Source organism: Martes martes (assembly GCF_963455335.1).
Source record: "Martes martes genome assembly, chromosome: 13".
NCBI lineage: Eukaryota > Metazoa > Chordata > Mammalia > Carnivora > Mustelidae > Martes > Martes martes.
Window position 1 is genome coordinate 46,976,624 of NC_137901.1, and position 21,744 is coordinate 46,998,367.

At 42.7% G+C, this 21,744-nt stretch overlaps 1 protein-coding gene across 2 annotated transcripts in view; it reads right to left on the reverse strand.

Annotated features, from left to right (window-relative positions):
• LAMA3 (laminin subunit alpha 3) overlaps positions 1 to 21,744 on the reverse strand; it is a gene marked incomplete at its 5' end in the record, with an annotated part of 268,142 nt that overhangs the window by 54,206 nt on the left and 192,192 nt on the right. The window contains 7 exons of one of the 2 annotated variants that reach the window (XM_080821881.1): positions 503 to 654; positions 1,589 to 1,639; positions 4,612 to 4,718; positions 10,814 to 10,894; positions 13,260 to 13,369; positions 17,917 to 18,030; positions 20,623 to 20,879. In XM_080821881.1, coding sequence (XP_080678007.1) covers positions 503 to 654; positions 1,589 to 1,639; positions 4,612 to 4,718; positions 10,814 to 10,894; positions 13,260 to 13,369; positions 17,917 to 18,030; positions 20,623 to 20,823 — 816 coding nt within the window. Of the gene's footprint in view, positions 1 to 502; positions 655 to 1,588; positions 1,640 to 4,611; positions 4,719 to 10,813; positions 10,895 to 13,259; positions 13,370 to 17,916; positions 18,031 to 20,622; positions 20,880 to 21,744 lie in introns of those variants that run through there. The other variant, XM_080821882.1, reaches the window with a different exon arrangement.

The window sequence follows — 21,744 nt, forward strand, 5'->3', positions numbered from 1 at the left end:
CATTTGATAATTTAGAAGAAATGAAAAAATTATTTGAAAGGCACAAATTACCAAATGTCACTCAAGAAGAAATATATAACCCCAATAGTCCCATACCTATTTTTTAAAGATTGAACTTAAGGTGTATTGAAAAAAAAAACAAACCCAAAACAAAAAAAAAACTTCCAACAAAGAAAATCTCAGGCCTACATGGCTTCATTGGAAAATGCCATCAAACATTTAAAGAATTAATACCAATGTAATACAAATCTGTTTTTGATTCTTCTGAATGTAAGATACTTAGCTAAGGGTTCTAGAAGAAAAATTAGCCCAGAAACATGCAGGAAGTAAAGAATGTTCACTTTCCAGCAGTAAAAACCTAGTCGTCTTTTGGATCAGAGGGAGGAAAGCCCTCTGAGCCTTAAGCAGAGCATCTCCCCATCTCCTGCTTGAGGGGTAGCCCTGCACGCAGCATCTACCCACCAAGGAGCCATTCTGGGCCAGGCATTCTGCTGGTACGTACTCTTAGGTCCTTGATCTGGGTCTCCAAGTGCTTCATCTGCTCCAGAGATCTGGTGCTGCCGCTCAGGCCATGCAGCTGAGACTTGACCAGGTGGAGCTCATCGCCCATGGTGGCCAGGTCATTCAAGAGTGTCATCACACAGCTGTCACAGTCTGTCAGGGCCACAATCAAAGGCAAATGTGCCACAGGAATGTAAACAGAATACAAGGGCCATAGAGCCCAGTTAATATGCACATAGGACATCACAGGCAAAAATCACAATCCTGGACTTCTTGGGAGGGATGCAGATTCTGCAAAAGAGAGATCTCTAGACAGGGAACATTTTGAAAAAGAAGTGGTGGAGTGAGGGAAACTGGGGAAAGGAGTCAAAAGGTACAAACTTCCAGTTAAAAGATAAATAAGTTATGGGGATGTAATAATGCACAACGCAGAGACTATCATCAACAACAATGTATTATATATTTGGAAGTTTCCAAGACAGTCTGTCTTAAAAAGTTCTCCTCACTAGAAAAAAACTTTATAACTTTGTGAGGTTATTAATGAAACTTCCTGTGATAAACATTTCACAATACATACAGATATCAAATTGTTAATGTGGCGTACTTTAACCCAATGTTGCATGTCAACTGTATCTCAATAAAACTGCGAAACATAGTGATTCTATGCAACATAGAATCATACACTATTTTTATACTAGTGTTTTTATACTAGTGTTTTTATACTAGTGTATAAAAACATACACTATTTTGTATGTGGAAAAATAATAAAAAATAGCTTTTATTTATCGAGAGCTTGCTATTTACCAGATATTGCGATAAGAGGTTTACCAGCATTTTCCCAGTGAATCTGTGAGGTACGTACAGTTATTATGTCCATTTTACAAATGATGAAACTGAGGCTTGAAGAAATCAGGTCACTTGCCCAAGGTCATACAGCTATGAGTTGACAGAGGCTGGACTTGACCCTAAGAAATCCTCCCCCCACTTCCTCCCACCATTGCTTTCCCATTGCATGTCCCAGCACAAGGCTTGCAAATCTTAACTAAACCCCACAAGTCAGAAAGGAGGGGTGGCTTTCTTTTCTCACCATCACATTCTTCTCCAGGGCCACCATCTTTGGGCTCTTGGTTCAGGCAGTCTGAAAAGAGGGATAACCAAAGAAAATACTGTTGATAAACTTTCTCTTCATCTGCTTTTTAACTTGGTTCTCAGAAAAGCTAGTTGGGAAGATTTTAGTCACCCAACTATCTAACACCACTGACTCTTCTTTTGTCTCTTCTTTACCCATGCCATTGTTCGGGGAGCTTTCCCATCTCCCACCAGTCTTGCTGTAGGAACAACTCTCGTGACTTCCCTGTCTATTCAGTTTCTTCTCTATAAAGGGTCATGATATTTTTATCTAATTAAAACCCCTAATCATTAGTTAAGGCTTTCTTCACTTGACAGCTTCCTATGTAATTGTTGATATCTCTTCCAGTGTCATTCAAGAACATTCAAAAAACATTGATTAAGCACCTCTGGGTGTCCACGGTGTGCTATGGCATTGCGCCACATACAGGAAATACAAAGCCACTAAGACAAAAATCCCTGCTGTTCTGTAGTTCCCTGGTCCCATGGGAAAGGCAGATAAAGGACAGAACAGTGTGACGGATGCTGAGAGAGAGAGATGCACGTAATGTTAGTGGACCCGCACTGCTAACTACCACAGATATGAGCTAGATTTTGAGGTTCTCAGCTATAGTCAGGAAAGCCTACTGGTCATCCCTGGACATTCTTTACTCTTCCCATTTTTCCTCTTTTCCCCATACTCTGCATTGTTACAATCAAATGCCCTCTCCCTCCCCTCTAGAAAAATAATCTAACCTCACCACAGGAAATCTTAAAGCTCGAAATTTTCCTAGACATGCTACAAGGAGGCTTTCATGTTTTGTCTTCTCAGCAGCAGGCAATAATCCTCACTTTCTGTGTATATACATATATTTTAAACTACATTTACTTTAAATTATAAAATAAATAATGTAAGTCCACTATGGAAAATTTGGAAAAATCAGAAAAATAATGTAAAGACATCATCCCTGATCCCACCACCCAAAGACAGTGTCTCCTTTCTATATATTTGTAGACATTTTAGTTTATTATATATGTAATCAGAGGTGGTTCTTACTCATCCTTTTTTAAAAACTCATTCTTACGTGTATGCATCATTACATCACTTTCATTTTCTCAATTAGACTATAAATGCCTTAGGGCCAGGAAACATGGTTTTATTGTCTTTACAATCTCCCATAACATCTCAAATAGTCTAGGGAGGACTTGGCTCATGTGGAGGATTGATTTATCAGGGCAATTTTTTCAACAAGTTTGAATTTTGACCACCAAGGAATCTGTGGGTTATTATTTAAAAGAAAAAGAAAGAATGAAAAAGAGGGGGGAAATAAAACTCACAGGGAAAAAAAAAAGCTCACAGGAACAGAAAGTGTCATGTGTGAGCATTTTCTTCCATTTGGGGAACACACAATTACCATCCTCACATCAGGCTGCTTTGTTATTGTTGTTGTTGTTGTTAGAGTAGGAGAGAAAGAGGCTTGAAAAGATATTAATCTCATGAATATGCTGTGTATGATGCTGAAGCTTCTCCTTGAATATTACAGTCACAGTAGAAACTCATTTTTTCCAGAACAATCCTTTTCATCTTTAAACCCCTGACACGTCTTCCTTAGGATATTTAAAGTAGATCTCCCTCTAGTTTCCACTTCTTGGGTTCTACCTCTTATGCCATATAGAACAAAACCAACCCTTCTCCCACACATCAGTCTTTCAAATACGTCCTTCCCAAGTCTTCCTTTCACAGTCCTGGTTTGTCAACCCTTCATGTGACATGGCTTTGAGTTTTTTTCAAAGTCTTACACTCCTTCTGAACACACTGTAGCTTGTTTAATATCTTCTAGAGACATAAGCCTCACATGAGGACTTACAATGAGCCACATACCAGAGAACGGCAGACCACCTGGTTTTAGACTCTAGAACTCACTGAAGATTATATGAGGCATCCTAAGGGCCACCTTACTCTCCTTGAACTTGGGGCTGACTAAGACCTCAGTCTTTTTCACCGTTGCTACTAACCCACATCTCCTTTATGACATACTTATTTTTATGCCATTCAACTATAGGACCATGTGCTTATCTCTAACATAATGTTGTCTTGTTAGACTTGGCCCATCGTTCCAGGCTGTTGAGTCCCTTGAGTTATTCTAAATGTGCCATAGGAGACATTTTCTATTTCTCCCAACTTTGTGTCATCTGATAACTGGGTGGGCACGCCTTTTATATTTCCATTCAGGTCAACAGTGTTGAACAAGAGGGAGCCAAGGATTAAGACCCAGTACACATCAACAGATACCTCACTCTAGACTGATAATAATCTAGACTGATAATAATCCATATACTCTACATTCCTTTGGAGCAGTCACTTGACCAGATCTAAACCCACACCATCTGGGTTTAGTTCTTCATCTTGTCCATAATTATAAAATAAGAGATTTTATCTAAGGTTTGGCATTACATAGATCCATGATATTTTCTTGGTAAATCATCTTAATATTCTCCATCAAAGAAAGAAGAAAACCTTTTTCCCTTCTCTTCCAAGTTGTTCCTAATGAACCCATACTAACTCCTAGTAATGGTCTTTTTCTTGGCATGTGAAATCCATCCCAGCTATACCACCCACATCCCAGACATTTATTGCTATCCTAGAAAAAGTGTGTTGACTTCTTCAGTTACACACATGAAGAAAACTGATGTGATGATAACCTTATAATGCCAAGGGAGAGCTTAACAAAATCACCAAAGTAGGAGCTGACGTTAGCTTGGCTCTAATTAGTTGAGTTTTAAAACAATTCATCTTTTTTAAAAAAGCCAACTTGAAGTAAGTTATTTACCAAACTGTAAATACTGCCTAAGCATTCATTCCCAAGGTTGTCAAAAGAAGGAGATCATTTGTTCACTGGACTTGTGTATTATGGTTTCTGAAAATATTTGCCAGGGTTCTTTGCCTACTATTTTATACCAGATTGATAAATGCAGGTTAACAAAGATGTGAGCCCATCTTACCTCCAGTCAGGGGGTGACAACTGCCTGGATGGCCATTGCTGTTACAATTGCATGGTTGGCAGCTACCTCCAAGCTTCTGGGGATTCCCAAAATACCCTGGTGCACACCTACTCAAAATAAAGAAGAAAAGGAGAAACACCAAAAAAACTCATCATTTGTTCCACCCAATTTTTTTTTCTCCTTCTAACTCCCTGTTTGGGACACTGTAACCCTATAACAGGAAGGCAGACATTGATTTGGAGGAATAAATGTGTCTCAATACAGAGAATGAGAACAGAGGACGTGGAAGATGGCCAGAACTTGGTCCCTCCTCCTTGATACCAGGACAACAAAATCCTTAATCACCCGTAGAGTCAAAGGGCAGATGAACAAAATGCATACAGGATCCAGTGGTTTGACCAATATGGAAATCAGGGATGGATAAATTTTATGTAAGAGTTATGTTCCTGAAGATACCACACAATGAAATGTTGCTTATTTAATGGCGAACTTCCTCAAAGAAAAATTAAAAGTAAAATTCATATAATTTCAAAATGTGTTCAGAAATGGGTACCTTATTAATATTTCCTGTTGGACTATTTCAAGCCCGCATAATTCATATTTGCACTAATTGCTGCATGACTGTATTTAATGAGCTTGAATGACTGAGAGCAGTTATAGTGCCTACCCCTGGTTTGGAGCCTTTATTATTCTACATAATTTAGTGATGAGAACTCAATTCCTTATTTAAGTTAAAAGACATTTCCTGGATACCAAGTTTCTGTTAAAAAACAAAAACAAACAGGGATGGCTGCCTGGCTCAGTCCCTTAAGGGTCTGCCTTCAGCTCAGGTCATAATCTCAGGGTCCTGGGATCCAGCCCTGTGTCAGCCTCCCCACTCAGTGGGAAGTTTGCTTCTCCCTCTCCTTCTGCCCCTCCCCACTCTTGTGCTCTCTCTCTCTCTCTCTCATAAATAAATAAGGTCTTAAAAAACAAAATAGACACATGTTAATTTTCTGGAATTAGGCTGGAAACTAAAACACTTCTGTCTATTAACAAAGTTCCACACCACTCTATCCCTGCCCCCCAAAACTGTCATTAACTCGATGTGTGTGTGTGCTGTCTTTTCATCAATGGAAGTGATAGAATCAAGAGAATGTGGTATTTGACTCTCTTCCCCAAATTTAAGCTTTGCATCAAAGAACTGTTAGGTAATTTTTATAGGCTTCACCAATGGGTATACTGGTGATACAGTGCAAAGGACACGGGCTTTCAATCAGGAAGATCTGGCTGGATCCCCGCCTCCACTATGTGCTGTGTAACTGTGGGCTGTTATCTTAACCCTTCATGCTTTGGTTCCCTCATCTACTCCTGTCATGAAAGTGTGAACTCCACAGGGATCTGGGTTCTCTGGCTGGTACATGGCTAGCACCTGGGAAAGTGCCTGTGCCCATATCAGGTGCCATATAAGTATATGCAAAAGGAATAAGTGAATGATTGCACTAACAATACCTGTTTGGATGGATGAATATGAGATAAAAATGTAGTGAAGAATCTAATACAATGCTTGTACATAACAGACACTCAATAAAAAGTAGCTACCATTTTAAGACATGATGAACTATTCCTGTAAATATGCATCTATGTATAATTGGTATCATTTGGAATGATTACATTTCAGAAAGCAGACAGGAAGTAGAAAACCCGTGCACTCCCTAATTATTAAGAAGGTAACTATGCAGAGGTGGCTTATCTAAGTCCACTAAGCATAAGTTGGCATAAGGCTTTACTGGATATGACAGGCCTCATATTTACTTCATAAGCCATACTATGCAAAAGATCTATGTTTTTTAAAGATTTTATTTATTTGAGAAAGAGGGAGTGAGAGCAAGAAGATGGCCTGAAGGTGGGGGGAGGGGCAGAGGGAGAGGAAGAAGCAGACTTGCCTCACAGAGCAGAGAGCCTGACCCATGGCTCGATCCCAGGACCCTGGGATCATGACCTGAGCATAAGGCAGACGCTTAATTGACTGAGCCACCCAGGTGCCCAAAGATCTATGTTCTAAATATATTATTTTTAGATGGCTCACCTAGATCTAAATTTTCCATGTAAAACATACATAATTACAAAATACTTCACGGTAAAGTTACATAAATATTCAGGAAGTTGGAGTCCACTTCTTCCTTACTCTGGTAAAAAGCGTTAATTAGCCATTACAGAAATAACTGGTTCCCTTATTCTCATTTTAAGGTAGTGTCCAAACACCATGGACTGAAGTAAAACTTCCTGATTTCATAGATGGCATTGGGACAACAAATAAAGAGCAGAGAACATATTTGTCTTCTGTGGCTCTGAGCGGCCGAGGGAGAAGCGTGCCTCAGAGCACGGTACAAGCTGGGAAGCCTTTCCTACCCCAAAGCTCACATTGGCTGCCCCCCACCCAGCGGCTCCTGCTTATATTTTCCTTTTACCCTATCCTGTCCTTGTAGCTACCACTGTGTCACTGACGACTGGAGCCGGAATGATGCCTGGCCCAAAGGGGCTCCTCAATAAATGTTTAACAAATGAAAAAAATTGACATTAATATGGCATTTACCTGTGGAAAAGTTTAAAAAAATTTTTTTCAGAAACCCTCGTTTGCTTTCCTGAGACAGCAAATGTTAACAAACACAATCTGTGAGAACTGTTAATTAAGAATTTCTCTTTTCAGATCTGCTGCCTGCCAAATGGATGCCTCAGACAGTCTGTTGCTGTTTTTTGCTTCATTGTTTGTGAAGAACCGTGAGGAGGATTACACTAGGATGCCTCTCCCAGGTGGGAGTCTCACAGCTTTTCAACCACAGAGCCTGAAGAAACTTCCAATTTCCCATCCCACCATCCTTCCTGCCTCAGTATAGCAGCCCCTTCTGTCCCTCACTAGGGAGGCTGAGGCTAGTTGGAGTCCCCTCCCACAGTGGCGGGACCCAGCCCGGTTGTGTTCCCGGTCACTGTTCCAGCAGCTGGTTTGTATATCTGCCCACCACTAGACCGTAACACCCTGACGGTACGGCCTCTTCTCCAGCTGCTAACGTGTCCCTAGGGCTTAGCCCAGTGCCAGGCATATACTAGGATGTCCATACATTTTTCATTGAAAGAAAGAATGAATAATAGATGTGAGGCAATTGTGGGCAATGTTCCTCCTGTGGAAATGGAAAATAGAAGAACCTTGAAATTGTTTCTTTTTACCACAGGACAGTGTCCAGCCCCTTAGCTGATGCTCAAGGACCCCATACTAAGTCTTGTACCTTCCTCCCATGGCAAATATCCTCAAGGTCCTTGGGTTTTCTTGCATTACTTCCCTGACTTGAGCCACCTTCCCGGCCCACCGGACTCTTGTCATCCCTTAGACCTACCAGGTCCCACCCCGTCCACCAAAGATCTCAGATAACACCAGTCTAGAGTGGCCCTGCCTTCCTCCTATGAAATCCAGCTAAATATAGTTTCTGGTTATTGAAATTAGGTAAAACTCTTTCTAAAGTGTATCCAGGAAAATAAGGTGCCAGAATGGCTAAGGAAAACATTTTAAATAACAGTTATGTGGGAAGCCTTGCTCAACCAAATATCAAAAGGCATTTTATACTTTCGGAAATGACATGGAAATGGTAACGGCACAAAGACCAAATAAAACGTACAGAAACGAGTCTAAGTTTATGTAGAAATTTTGTAAATGCACACTGACCTTTAGTGAATTCAACTACAAGTACTTGACAAAAGCGAGAGAGGTAGGGGAGAGATCAGGAATGTGATAGCATGAGAGGAAGAGAAGGAAAAGCTATCCCCATTCACTCCGTGAGCACATATCCCACCGCGAGTATGGCATGAGGGATGGGAATCTGCCAGGCCCCTTACTGGCCTACTTTCCTTGTGCCTCCCCTAGTGTGAACATCTCAACCTACTGAGTGTGGCTCTGGGATGCAGCTAATTACTATGTGTGTTTCCTGCAGCATGGGCCCCGGGTCATGGAGATGGGATCCTGGGGTAGTCAGAGTTACTTGGACCCTTGTAGCTGCACGTTTGACCCTAACTCTCTACCTGCCATGTGAGACACCATGACACCACCAAAAGTCTAACTTCCAAATTCTCACCAAAAGGAAGAAATAAAACTATAAAAGTAGGCAAAGAAGGCATAAACATTTTAATAACCTCCCTAAGCATGACCCCAGTGGCTGACCACTGGAAGAATATAAGAATAGATACATATAATAAAACATAAAGCCAAAAAAACCATACAAACAAAAAACAAACTGAGAAAAATATCTGCAACATGTAGTACAAAAGGTTCATTTCTTTCCAAAGAATTTGTATAAACCAATTAAAAAAAAAAAAAGAACATTCCACTAGGAAAAAAAAAAAAAAGAGTAAAAGACCCAAAAAGCAATCCAAAAAATAAAATCTACAAATGGTCAGTAAGCACATGAAAAAAATCCAATCTAATTATTAAAGAAATACAAATTAAAATGATATACACTTGGCCCCAACAAACTGGCAAATATTTTAAAATTTGATCATTTCTGGTATCAAAGGCTAGGGCACTTGCTCTTTTGCTCCTGATAGGAGTAAAAACAAGGATGACTTTTCTGGAGGGCAATTGGGCAAAATGTGTCAAAAGCCTGAAAAACACACCTATCCTTCCATCCAAAGGACCCACTTCTATTAATTATACCTTGAGGATTTATGTGCACGAATAATTCGGATAATTAGCTGCAAGGATTTACTTTTAGTGCCACTTTGAATGGAAAACAGTAGAACTATCTCAAGGGCTAGCAGCAGATTCCAGAACCTCTTGGTTCTGACACAATGTTATCAGTGAGTACTTATTGATATGGAAAGATAGTTCTAACCTTCCACTAGATGAGAAAGCAAGTTGAAACAGAGTGAAACAACAATCGACTCTTGTTTTCAAGAAAACATCTGTGCACACAGATTGACTAGTAAGAACATACAAGTTTTAACTGGGGTTTTCTGTAAATAAGACGATTATAAGTAGGATTATATGAGCCTGCACGAGTATGTTGAGCTACAGAGATGTGTAGTGGGCCTCGCTGGTTCTTTGCTCACCTGTATTATATCACTTTTATAGGTATGTATTGATTTTATGATAAAGTTATTTTAAATTTAAAAATATGTTGTCCATATGATTCAAATGCTGTACTGTTACTTTTTCAAATATGTATGTGCTATCCTCCCAGGAAGACTGTGAATACCTTTTATAGCCCTTATAAGGCTTGGCAGTGCCCTATGTATGGTAACTAATCATGAAAATTTGCTTCCAAATAACTAAAGCTTGGTTCTACAGCCCTTTATAATTAAGTTCATAGTTTCCATTTTGCAACATTTTTTCTTTTGTTTCATTACTGAACACCCATTACATGAACAGTCCCACCACAGGCAGTAGCGATTCAGAAATGAATGACACAGACTGTCCGGCAGGTGTTCATAAGGGGTGAGGATAGAGAGGGGATAATGTATAGGGATAGGGGTATGAGTGTGGAGGAATATTTAGGGCTGTGGATATGTGTGTGTGCATATAGGAGTATGTCGAGTTGTATGTGTGTGTCCAGGCAAGTAGGGATGTATGTGGGGTGGGGTACATAGGGATGGATCTGTAGGGTGAGGAGTATGTAGGAATGAGTTTATAGGGAGCTAGGGCTAGGGAGGGATATGTGTACCAGGAAGGGATATGTAGGTGGGTGGGGATATGTAGGGATGTATATAGTGGGATAGGAGTATGTAAGGAAGGATTTATATGGAGATAGGAGTAAGTAAGGACAGGTAGGGGTTATAAGTCTGTAGGGCTGTGGAGGGGGAGGGGCAGGTAGCAATACATAGGGGGAGGGGTACCAGTGAGTGTGCAGGGGGATAGGCATATGTAGGAGTATGTGTTGGGGGTCCATAGGGCTGTGATATGTTGGATCTCACTCTCAAATTTCTGAAACATGTGAAAAACAAGAAAGAGAAGGAGGTTAATGATTTATTAAGTGAGCAGTCTTGTATTTTTCCCTAGGGACCTTTTTCCAGCCTCGGTGAAACCGACAGCCCCACCCAACTCTGAGCCACAACCCAGCACAGCCCCACCCACAGCCCGTGCCTGCTGCAGCCTGACTGCAGAGCCCACCCTCCCTGCAGGCTGGGGGAGGGGTTTGGGGGAGAGGCAGAGCAGGAGTGGGGGAGGGGCAGCACCCACCTTTCGCACTGTGTGCCTGTGTATCCGGGTTTGCAGAAGCATCTTATGTTTCCCCCATTCACAACACAGCCAGTGGCAAAGCTTAAAGGAAGACAGAAAAAAACCTCAGTAAAAATATAAATCGATAGTCCTTGTGCTCATTATCTTTTTTTTTTTTTTTTTTTTTTTTGCCACAACGCACTGACTTGCATTAAGTGGAAACAGACACCAAGAGTCTGGTTGCTTTTTATATGAAGAAAAATGTGTCCATTAAGAGGTGTATAGATAATGATGAACTATTTCAGCTCACACTGGGCATATCTTGGTAAATAAGGACTGAAGGCATTTATTTGGTTTTATTTTTGGCTTAGAGAAATACATTCCTTCACTTGAGACAGAGCAAAGTAACTCACTTTGAAAGAGATGATTACAACAGCATTTTTCCAGGAATAACAAAGAAGGAATAAAACAAGCCTAGGCAGAAAAAAAGAACAGAGTTCTGATTCTTCAAAAAATTTTCCTCCTTGTTTATTCTAGTTCCTTCATATTGGGCACATTATCTCCCAGGGAGAAAAGCCACCAGGCCAGAGGGACCAAGGTACAGAGCAATCTTGCCCATCTAGATAGTTCTGTGGGCACAATCATCGGTGATCTTTACATTTCTGAAATCAAGTTGTGGCATTCTGATTCTCCTTTTTGTCCTAAACTAGTACATATTTGAGAAGCTTTTTTTTTTTTTTTTTAATTAAGTGAGCAGATCATGAAAAAACTCTGTTGCCTTGAGGGATGTCTATGAACATTACACCCTAGTAAATCTGAGGGAAAGTAACTCCATTTATCACGTGCTGATAAGAGAATTCTTTATCTAGGAAGCTTCTTTTGGCCTAATAGATGGATAGAGTTATACTTCTAGAGGGACAGTTAGAAATTTGTCAACAGGATGAATATCACCGGAGGGAGAATTAGATAAAAAACAGTGTTTCATTAATAAATCTGAGGAACCGTGCATTACTTCAACTGCATGAAAGTCAGAAGCTGGCCTTCATGATAACAATATGCTTTGCAACCAAAATGAAAAGTTTTCCCCGAGTACCCGGTGAAAATCTACTCCCTCTGGCTTCTGTTCCAACAAGTCTAGGCAAGTATCAAGTGATAAATCCCTTTGCAAATCAAGCCGCAGGACTGGACCGGTTTAAGGAGTATCAAATACCCAGAGAGCAAAACAGGATTCCCGTTTCCAACATACATCTTCAGGAAAGCCACAGCTGGGCAGCGACTTCTGCTAACGTGGCCAATTTCTCGGATACTGGTCTGATATTAATCAGCCTAGTGGTCTGCACTTGTTCCTGAATGGGAGTGCTGCCTACACTCTTAGGGGCATCTTCCTGATTTTCCAATCAACTCTTGCTTTGTTGCTGTGTTTTATTTTGCTTGGACCCACTGCAAATGTGTCACAATGAGCAAGAACAGGACGAGGTACCAAGCCCAAACAGAATATGAGTTACCATGGAATACAAGTGGCATTTTGCCACCTACGTAATGGATCTGCCGTGCTGAAGTCTGAATGACAGATCACATCCCTCTGTGGGTCAGGACTGGCCTGTGGCTTCCAACACACTGAGGATAAATCCAGTGCCTCACTAGAGCCTGCAAGGTCCTATGGGGTCTGAACCCTGGGGGCCCCGCCCAGCTCGCCTCCTGGCCGTTTCTCCCGCAATGCGCTCCAGCTGCCTCCTTACTCCCCGAACACATCATCACAGAGGCTGTCTAGTCTTTTCCTTGCCTCAGACCTTCACTGCTGAGACATTACGCAACTTACTCCATTTCATTGTTCTCTGCTCCTTGCCCAGAAAACCCTCCTACTCCTCTGTAAAGAGTCTGCTCACTCACTACCAATCACATAACCCTGTTATCAACCGCATCTGAAATTATGCTTATTTATTTGTGCATTTATTTCCTGAGTGTGACAATTGCCCCTGCCCACATTCTCCAGGTGAAGCCTCGTGAGACAGGAGACTTTGCCAGTCTGCTTTACTGTAGTCGCCCCAGCACCTAGAGAACGCTAACTCCTACCGCATATTGGGCGCTCAGTAAATAATGTTCAGCCATTAAACGAAAGAGTGAAAGGAAAGAGGAAAAGGAAAAACGCCCAAGTGTATACTTGGAGAACTGTTTTGTTTGTTTTGCACTTTCGTGTGTTCTTTTTAAAATGTAACTGCTCTACTGAGCTATAATTCACATACCATACCACTCGCCCATTTCGAGTATACTCCATGGTGTTTAGCAGATTCACAGAGTTGTACAAACTATCCGGCATGATCGATTTTAAAATATCTCCATCATCCCCAAAAGAAATCCCACACCCTTAGCCGTCACTTCCTGTGTCCCCCGACTCCCCACCCCCAGTCCCAGGCAACCACCAAACCACTTCCTGTCTCTACAGGTTATTTTCAAGCTCTCCCAGTACCTGTTTGAATGAGGACACGGGCAGACGCTACAGGATCCCTGGATGGCGTTCCCATAGTGACCCTCCTTGCAGCGCTCACAGTGTTCTCCCGCAGTGTTGTGCTGGCAGTTCTTGGGACAGAGGAACACGCAATTAACAGCAGCCGATTACACTGATTATTATTAAGATCACTACCGCCTTCATTCTTCACACAATTATAACTCAGGTCCTCTGATTGTACAGTGATATCAGTCCACGAATGGTATATTTTTCCCGTCAATCCAATTATTGTTGGTGCTAAAGAAAAAAAAATGTAAGTATCCTCCCATCTGCTCTTTGGGGCTTGCATTTGGAAGATGAAATGGATCCAGACTCACTCTAAGGTTTCATAGCTGTACTGTCTTGAGCAAGAAATTTCACCTCTGAGCCTCCCTGTTTTTTACAAATCAGTTTTATTGAATGAATGATTTATACACATTCCAGTTCTCTTAAGATATATCATTGAAATAATACCCACTTTCCAAGGTTGCTGGGAGGATTGTAAAAAGAGCCTCAGCAAAATGTCAACCCCCATCCTGTTCCCCTAAGAACAGCTTCTACGAAAATTAACTTGATATTGCTTCATAAATCATGTAATGACCATATACTAAAGAGGAATATAGTTGTAGTAAGTTTAACATGTGGAATTTGTTAAAACAAAAAAGCTGCCCCATATCAGAAGAAAGCCCTTGGTTTAATTCCAGCGTCTCAAATAAGCAAGATAAGCTTATCTACGTTGTGTGTTTACATAAATCCAATTATTTTCATGTCAAAGTCAATGTCTATGGAAAGCTGTCCTTCAGAAAGCATTGAGATGAGACAACTTTCCAACTAAGCAGTCCAATGAGACAAATCCTAGAGAACTGTATCAAAGTTGCTTATTTTGTGGAATTTTTAGCCCCCTGTGACATTTCTTGGTTTTACTCTAGTAACAAATATCTGAATGAGCAAAACTATCCATGAAAATTCCCCTTATTGTGGGCATTTGATAATTCAGAGATACTCTGAATTACACAGAAATACTCTGTGTTAATTATATGGCCTGGAGTAAGGATAATATTTTAAAAATTGCTCACACATCTTACCTCTGTATGCAGAGATGGGGCTTGGTAGGAAATTTTAATGGATGTGAGTTTTCAAGAATATCTGAAGCCGGGTTGTGAGAAACAACCCACATGTATATCCTAAGTGGGCGTGGTCTTGCTCAGAATGTGAGATATAATGTCCCTTCCTCATCACGTCATGTTTCTTCAGCTTAAACAGATCCATCCATCCTTCACAAACCTTTGAATAACGGCCAATTACACAAGCCACTAAGATGTTAAGACATCTTCTCCTATTTTTTTCAAATATGAAATTGCACTATACACACAAAGGAGGCTGCTCACATGTTAACATGGGATCATCTCCAGGAAACTCATCCCAGCCCTGAATCCTTTCCTCTTCCCCGACATGTGCCCACCGTGGAGGCTTCTCCCACAGGCCTGGAGGCTGGGAACAAATCCACGCTGCGGGTTATCGGGTCCACAGACCGGTCTCTCCTTCACCTTTCCCTTGTCCACTGTCCTGCCTCCCTCACAAAACAGTCATTCTACTGAACTAATTATTTACCTCTCCACTTTAGAGTCCTTCCTTTTTAAACTCGAAATGGCGATCTTAAAGAAGAATAGAGCCGCTGAAAAGATACATGTTAATCCTGTATCCTGATCTGATCTGAAAACATTGGGAAGTGAGGAAGTAGAGAAACAAGAATTGCAACAGGGCCATCTGTGTCCTACTGAAAACACCCCGGACTCTGGTCCTCCTAGGAAGTGGGGAGAAGATTGTAGAAAGGGGTGAGAACCTGTGTTGCTTGATAAGGTCCCGTAAGAATGTCTGAGATAGCCCCACCCTCAGCCGAGAGCATCTACCCTGGAAGGTGTCCTTCTCAGTCCTGCAAACTGGAGACATCTGCCTGTCAAGTTTCCTTGCAGTTCACTGCAAATAAATGAATGAGTGAATGGATGAATGAATGAATGAGTCTACATCTACTCCCACAGCATGTGCTCTCCTAGCTCCATCTAACACCAAACATCCATTGGGCATTTACTCTGTGTCCACCCAGGCTAAGTACTAGGGTTGCAAAGACAGATCGGCACCCTGACCAGGGAGCAGACAGAACCCTGTGAGTGGACCTGTTCAATATAATGTGGAAAATACGATGATCACCATGTGCCGGCATCTCACAAGAGCAAGAGGGACCTCCAGGAAGAGCTTCTGGAGGTGATGATGCCTCCTGCATGGAGGAGAAAGGGAGAGGAGTTGGCTGGGTAGAGAAATGAAGGGAGGGCCCACCGGGCATGGGGAACAGTGGACATAGCAGCTTAGTCTTGCAGGAGCCCGGCAGGGTATACAGGCAACATGAAGTCACTGGTATTCTGGAGGGTGAAGGGCAAAGTGGGGTGGACGTAGCTGGACACAGTACACACCCAGGATATGGAAGTCTGGCCGGGAGCCTTGGGAGAGCCCCGTGTCGGCTGTGAGCTTCAGATAAGTCATGCTGGGGGCTCAAGCGGCAGGGAGTAAAAAATGCAAGAAAACCAAAGGCAGAGGAAGGAAAGAACATAGGAACAGTGAAGTAGATGCGGTGTGATGGAGACAGTGAAAGGTGAGGGGAGTTGGGAAGAGGTGGAGACACGGGGAGAAAGCTGGCAAGGAGAGGAGGGAGGGGCAGGGCCTCAGCAAAGAGAAGCGGCCTGTCCCTGCAGGTCCTCTGGGCTGACGGTGCCCACGCAACACATGGCCTGCTGCTCCTGGACACACGAGGCTTTATCGGCAAGGACCCCGGCGACTTTCTCTCCAGACTTCAAAGTTTATTCTTGAAATGACATGGAGATTTGTGTGTGTGTGTGAAGGTCCCAGATTTCAGAAACTGACTTTGGATGCTGAGCAGTGAAGGCCAGTCTGCAGAGGAACCAGCCTATTTGACGGTGACAAGTACTTGATCTTGTCATTACTGCTCTTTGAGAAGGAGGGCTGCATCCTTGGCTCCCACGCAATGCGCATCCCCCACCCCCACCCCCACCCCCAGAGCAGTGGCAGCACTCAGTGCCTGCCACTGAGCAGTAAAGTGAGTGCAGGCAGGGGCTCTGGGCCTGTGTGTGTGTGTGTGTGTGTGTGTGTGTGTGGGCGGGCACATTCCCCACCGGACAGCAGGCCTCGGGAGAGTGGGGATTATGTTGTATGGTTTTAACCACAGCATTTAGCTCAGTACCTCCCACAATAGCAACTGCTCAGTAAAGGTTTCCTGAATGAATTCTTTCTAGAGACCATATGGCCATTAGGGACAAGTGAAGACAGAGCTACAAAGAAAGGAAATGGGAAAGAAAATCTTCCTGTTTGATTAAAACAGAGGAATTATGACTCACCAGTGATCCTTTCACTGGGTGAATGGACTACACAGAATGCCTGCTTTGTTCTTTGGCAGCTTTTATAAAGTGGACTCGACATCTAGCGATGGTTTGGTAACAAGATAAATATTTATTTTAAATTAAAGCATCTACCTGTGTTACACACAGCATACAGTATGAAGCATAAACTATCATAAAAGAATATTTAGGAGCTGAAAAATCGTCTTTCCCAATGTCTTTTATTCCTTCTGAATTTACAAAGTTAAAGTCCTATGGAATATCCTATCAGGCTCTTTACAACAACGTCCTGTCCTGGCCTGTCCCATCTTGCAAAGGAAACAGTTCCCTGGGACATGCTGAACTTGGCTTAATACAGTCTAGGAACTCAAAGAGTTGAAACACACTCTTGATGCATTACACAATGCAAAGGAAATCTGTGCCAGACGAATGTATTTCCAAAGAGCACCCCGTAAGTAGGGGCTTGTGTGTCTGGGGGTACTGATTCTCTCTCCTTTCTCTGTCACTGTCCATTCTCCTTCAAGGTTGGGAGGCCCTGGCTCCCAGGGATGAAAGAGAGGAAGGCAGAATAAACAATGTCTAAAACGGATACAAAAGAAAAATTTCCTGAGAATCTAATTTTGAATAGGAAATATTTAAAAAAAAGTATTCTCAGTGAAGATTGTTTTCCAGGGGATAAGCCATAGACAGCAAGGACTCCCTTCACCTGTCTTCCTACATAAGCCCGCTTTGTCTTGGCGCTTGTGGAAGATCGGTGTTTGAGTGACTCTGAAGGCCCCTTAAGTCTTTCTTAGCATCTTCTCCCCCATTATATACTTGGGTCTATGGCTCTTTTGATGGCTTCTGCTACTTCCTGCCACTCCCACCACATGGGGGCCCAAAGTGGTGGCTCTGCTTTGCTATCTTCCGGCAGGAATTAAGTCCCAGGATGCACCCACTGACAACACTCAATGAAGCAGAGACTGAGAGGCTAACGTGTAATTTCCCTGTTCACGGAAGGACTTCTCTGACTCTCCGACGGCACGTGTGAAAATGGAGGAAACAGTAGAGTATGAACTATTTCAGCCTGATCACACTGGAGCCTCCTACGTTTACAGAGCAACCTCTGTTTAGGGTTTAGTGGCAAATGCGACATTTGATGTCTCAGGGCCCAGGGGCGTGGCAGTGGGCGGGGGAGGGGACAGAGAGACACAGACTGCCTGCGAGTAGCTCGAGCCTATCAGTTTACTCACGATACATATTCCCGAGCCATCCTGACATCGACTGGAATGTCCGTTGCAATTGCAGGGAACACATCGTCTGGTATACGGGCCTTCGTTATCCCGATAGTATCCAGGGCTACAACCCTATTTTTCAAACAAAGCATTTAGTCAATATAAAGAAAGAATTATTATCCAAAGCATGTGACAATTCTGACTGTCAAGCATTTGCTAATTCAGTCTTTTGTCCCTTAGCTGGTGTGTAGATTTCTACTTTCAAACACTGGCCGGTCCACTGGCTCTCCATGTCAGGTGCTACCTTGTTTCCACACCACGGCAGGAGTGTGTGCTTGTGCCAGAGTGGGAGACATGTAGGGGGACGTCAGAGAAAGGGGAGGAGTGTGGAAATGGTTTCCTCTCCTTCAACTGATTTAGGGCGAATAGAGGGGAGGCGGGGTGGAGGGGTAAATAGGGTTGGGATCTCAGTCTTTAGCAGGAGGGTCTCGAAGAAAATCCCTTCAAGTTCAAGTTCTCTTTTGGTAGGCATTCGCCCTCCAAGGGTGGGTTTGGACTGGAGGGGGAGGCAGTGTGGGAAGGAAGGGGGATTAATGAGTCTTCATTTGGATCAACGTGATAATGGCAGAACAGGACTCACGTCACTGCCATGCACTGGTCTAGGGACAACAGGGAACCCTGGGGAGAGGAACACGCTTGTGTTCTCTACAGAACCCTGCAGGGGTGTTCAGTTCTGATAGGACACATGAAGACCCAGCTGGAGGGAATCCCATTGGGCTGGTCTTCTTCTCTAGTTCAATACTCCTTTGATTATTTCTATCTCTACACATTGTCTCTTTCCAGTTAATATTTTAAGTTAATATTTAAGTTAATATTAACTTTCAAGTTAATATTTTTCATATGGACGAAAGGAATTAGTTTTCTTTTGATGAACTGATATTAAAAAAAAAAATTCTAGTTAAGAATGCCCCCAATAGGAAAAGAAACAACTCTTCTAACACCAGCCACTAAAAATTTAGATTTCTGTCTTTAAAGAGAGTCATAGACATTTTGCTTATTTTGGCAGATTGAATCAATACACTGATTAAAACCAAATGCTGCCTCCAGCTTCTTTAATGACCTCCTCATATGCCCTATAAATATCAAGAAAAATAATATTTCAAGATAAAACATCTTTTATCTAATCCTCTTTAAACAGCACTAAGTCTGTAAGACTCTGAAGCTATATTCAAGGGAAATTTTTGAATGAACTGTCCATTCTCATTTATTCAAAGTTTCTACCTGGTCAGGTGGGAAAGACGAAGCAGCTAACCTGATAGGGCTGGAGAAAAAAAGCCTCATGTACTCCCCAGAGTGGAATATCTCAGTTTCTGATTGGAGCCTCTCCCCAAATTACCAATTACTACACGTCGTACACAGTAAGATTATAATTCCCAATATATTTTTCCCTTCAGCTATTAGAAACCATGTTTAGGCAAAAGAAGCTATTGCAAAAAACGAGATTGCTTTATGTGTTATATGAATAGGCTTGTCTACAGGAGAATCGAAGTATGAAAGGAATGTTCTTTAATTGAAAACACGACTGAAAGATACGTTCGAACAAAAGTCAGCCACTGGTGGTGTGATCATATCTACAAGCAAATATTCTCTGCTACTAAGAGGTACTACTAAGTACCTCTTAATTACCACCATATATCACGTTACATGCTTATGAAACAATCATATTTGGTAAAGAACAAATTATCCAAATAAATAAATAAATATATGTGGTTCATTTATGACAACATGCCTGAGTAAAAAGCCTTAATTAAACATGCTTTGGAGGGAAGATAGTCCATCCTGATTAAAACTAAACCACCCACCCTAATTTGCTTTGGATTAGAAACAGAAAAAGTCCCCTGCGAGAGGTCTGTACCTATCACGTGACTCTTAGGGAGAACATTTGTCAGTTACTGAAATATAATCATTTTCTCACCTCTGTAAAGCTCACAGATTGTACTGAAGACTTACCCTACATGAAAATGAATGTATCCTAATATACTATTTCAGTCAAATGGTTTAGCAACTATTTTTTTAAGGACAATTTTTCAGGATAACTTTTCCAATAAACTTTTCCAGTACAAATGAGAAAATTATGTCCCTATCAGGTTTTCAGGGTTATTTCAGTAGACATAGGATCTATGTCTCTGAGTAGACATGTAAATATCCAGAAAGTTGAGAGAGAGAGCGTGAGAGAGCGAGTACACAGAATTTATGAGTGTTTAATGCCTGGCAAATTGAAGCATATCTTGTTAGGTATTATACAAACTTGATCTCATCACTTTTCTTAAACATGGATTTCACTGATTCTTGTGGTTTACTTTTTAGGTAACTTTTCTTCCAAGAAGAATCTGGAGGTCTACAGGCTTTGGACTTTTTTGCCTTAGAGGTTGGGTTACTCTCAAAAGGGCACAAAGTTTCATAGGGTACTAACATCCCACAAATGTCCAAACTCTGAGCTGCCTGGGCATTTCCAGGTGGGCTGATGTTTACAGGGTTTGCGGTTAACAGCTCAGGAGAGCAATCTGTCAGGCACCCTAATAAACACTGTCAGTCAATGGGATAGGGAGGCTCTGGGCCCCTCCCCAGCCCACCCAGAACTCATTCATCCCCTTCACTTCAAATGTCACAAAGCTAAGAACCCTTCCCCATCCCAAACCAGAACGTAAAAGGGGATGATGTTACCTGGCTGGGTTTAAAGTCCGCATGACTTGCTTGCAGATGACTTTGACCTGGAGGCTGAAGAAACGCTAGCCTCTGCTGCTGCGAATTATATCCCAGACACTGCCCCAGGGCTGCCCCCAAGATCCATAGCCACCCTGCGCTCCTGGCTGACCACCTCACTGCTGGGGGCATCCTGGTCCCTGGGCGTCCTGCTGGCTGCATGCAAGCCTGCCTCTTCCTCTTATACCTGCGCTTCCTGCTCAGCGCCCAGGCCCGCCTGACTCAGGTGAGGCAGGCTGTCTGCGGCAGGAGGCCCCACCTGTAAACTTCACCCATGAGTCAGCCTGTGAGAGAGCACACATAACAGTCCCACAGGGAAGCACGCCGCTCTGTAATTCCTGTGAGGTGGGGCACGCACCACCTTCTACCCACCTCACCCCGCAGACGGCACTGGCCGATCAGAGCAGCTGCAAATCACAGGCTGAGTCATGCGCAGAGAACACGCCCTGGGCAGGAGGCTGGTAATGGAGAGGTTCCGCTCCTTCCCTGGGGCTATGATTTTATTTAGGTGGGCCAGAAATGAGATAGAAGGAAGGGGGGTCAGGGGGAAGAAGACGGTAGCCACCTGTGGACTACATGTAATGAGACAGAAGTCTCCAGAAAACCAGCACAGGTGATGTTTGCAGGTTAAAAAGGGATCTGGAGTTCAGATCCCCTGGGGGCTTTCTGCTTCTGAGGGGTGAGGACAGAAAGGGAAGGATGTTGCTGAATGTACACATGCAGGGTGTAGGGAATATGCTGAGTGACAATGTTTGCTATTTCCTAATAACTGCACTAAACATTGTGCTTTCTCTCCCTCCCATACTTACAGCTTGAGATATGAAACAGTCTCATTTTATGGCACCTTTTAATCATCTGACGACAAGTCAGACTGGCTGGGCCTCACATGAAGGAAGGTCTGCTGGGAGCTAGGAAATTGGGCCGCAATTTCCCCTAGAAGAATCAGGACATTCTCTGGGCTCTAAGTCTATCAGCAGCGGGTGTCGCAGGGACTCTCCATTCAAGGACAGCCTGAGAACCCCGGGTCACCCAATGGGAAGGCAGTGTCTCAAATCCTGGGACACTCCTTTTGAGTTCCCAGAA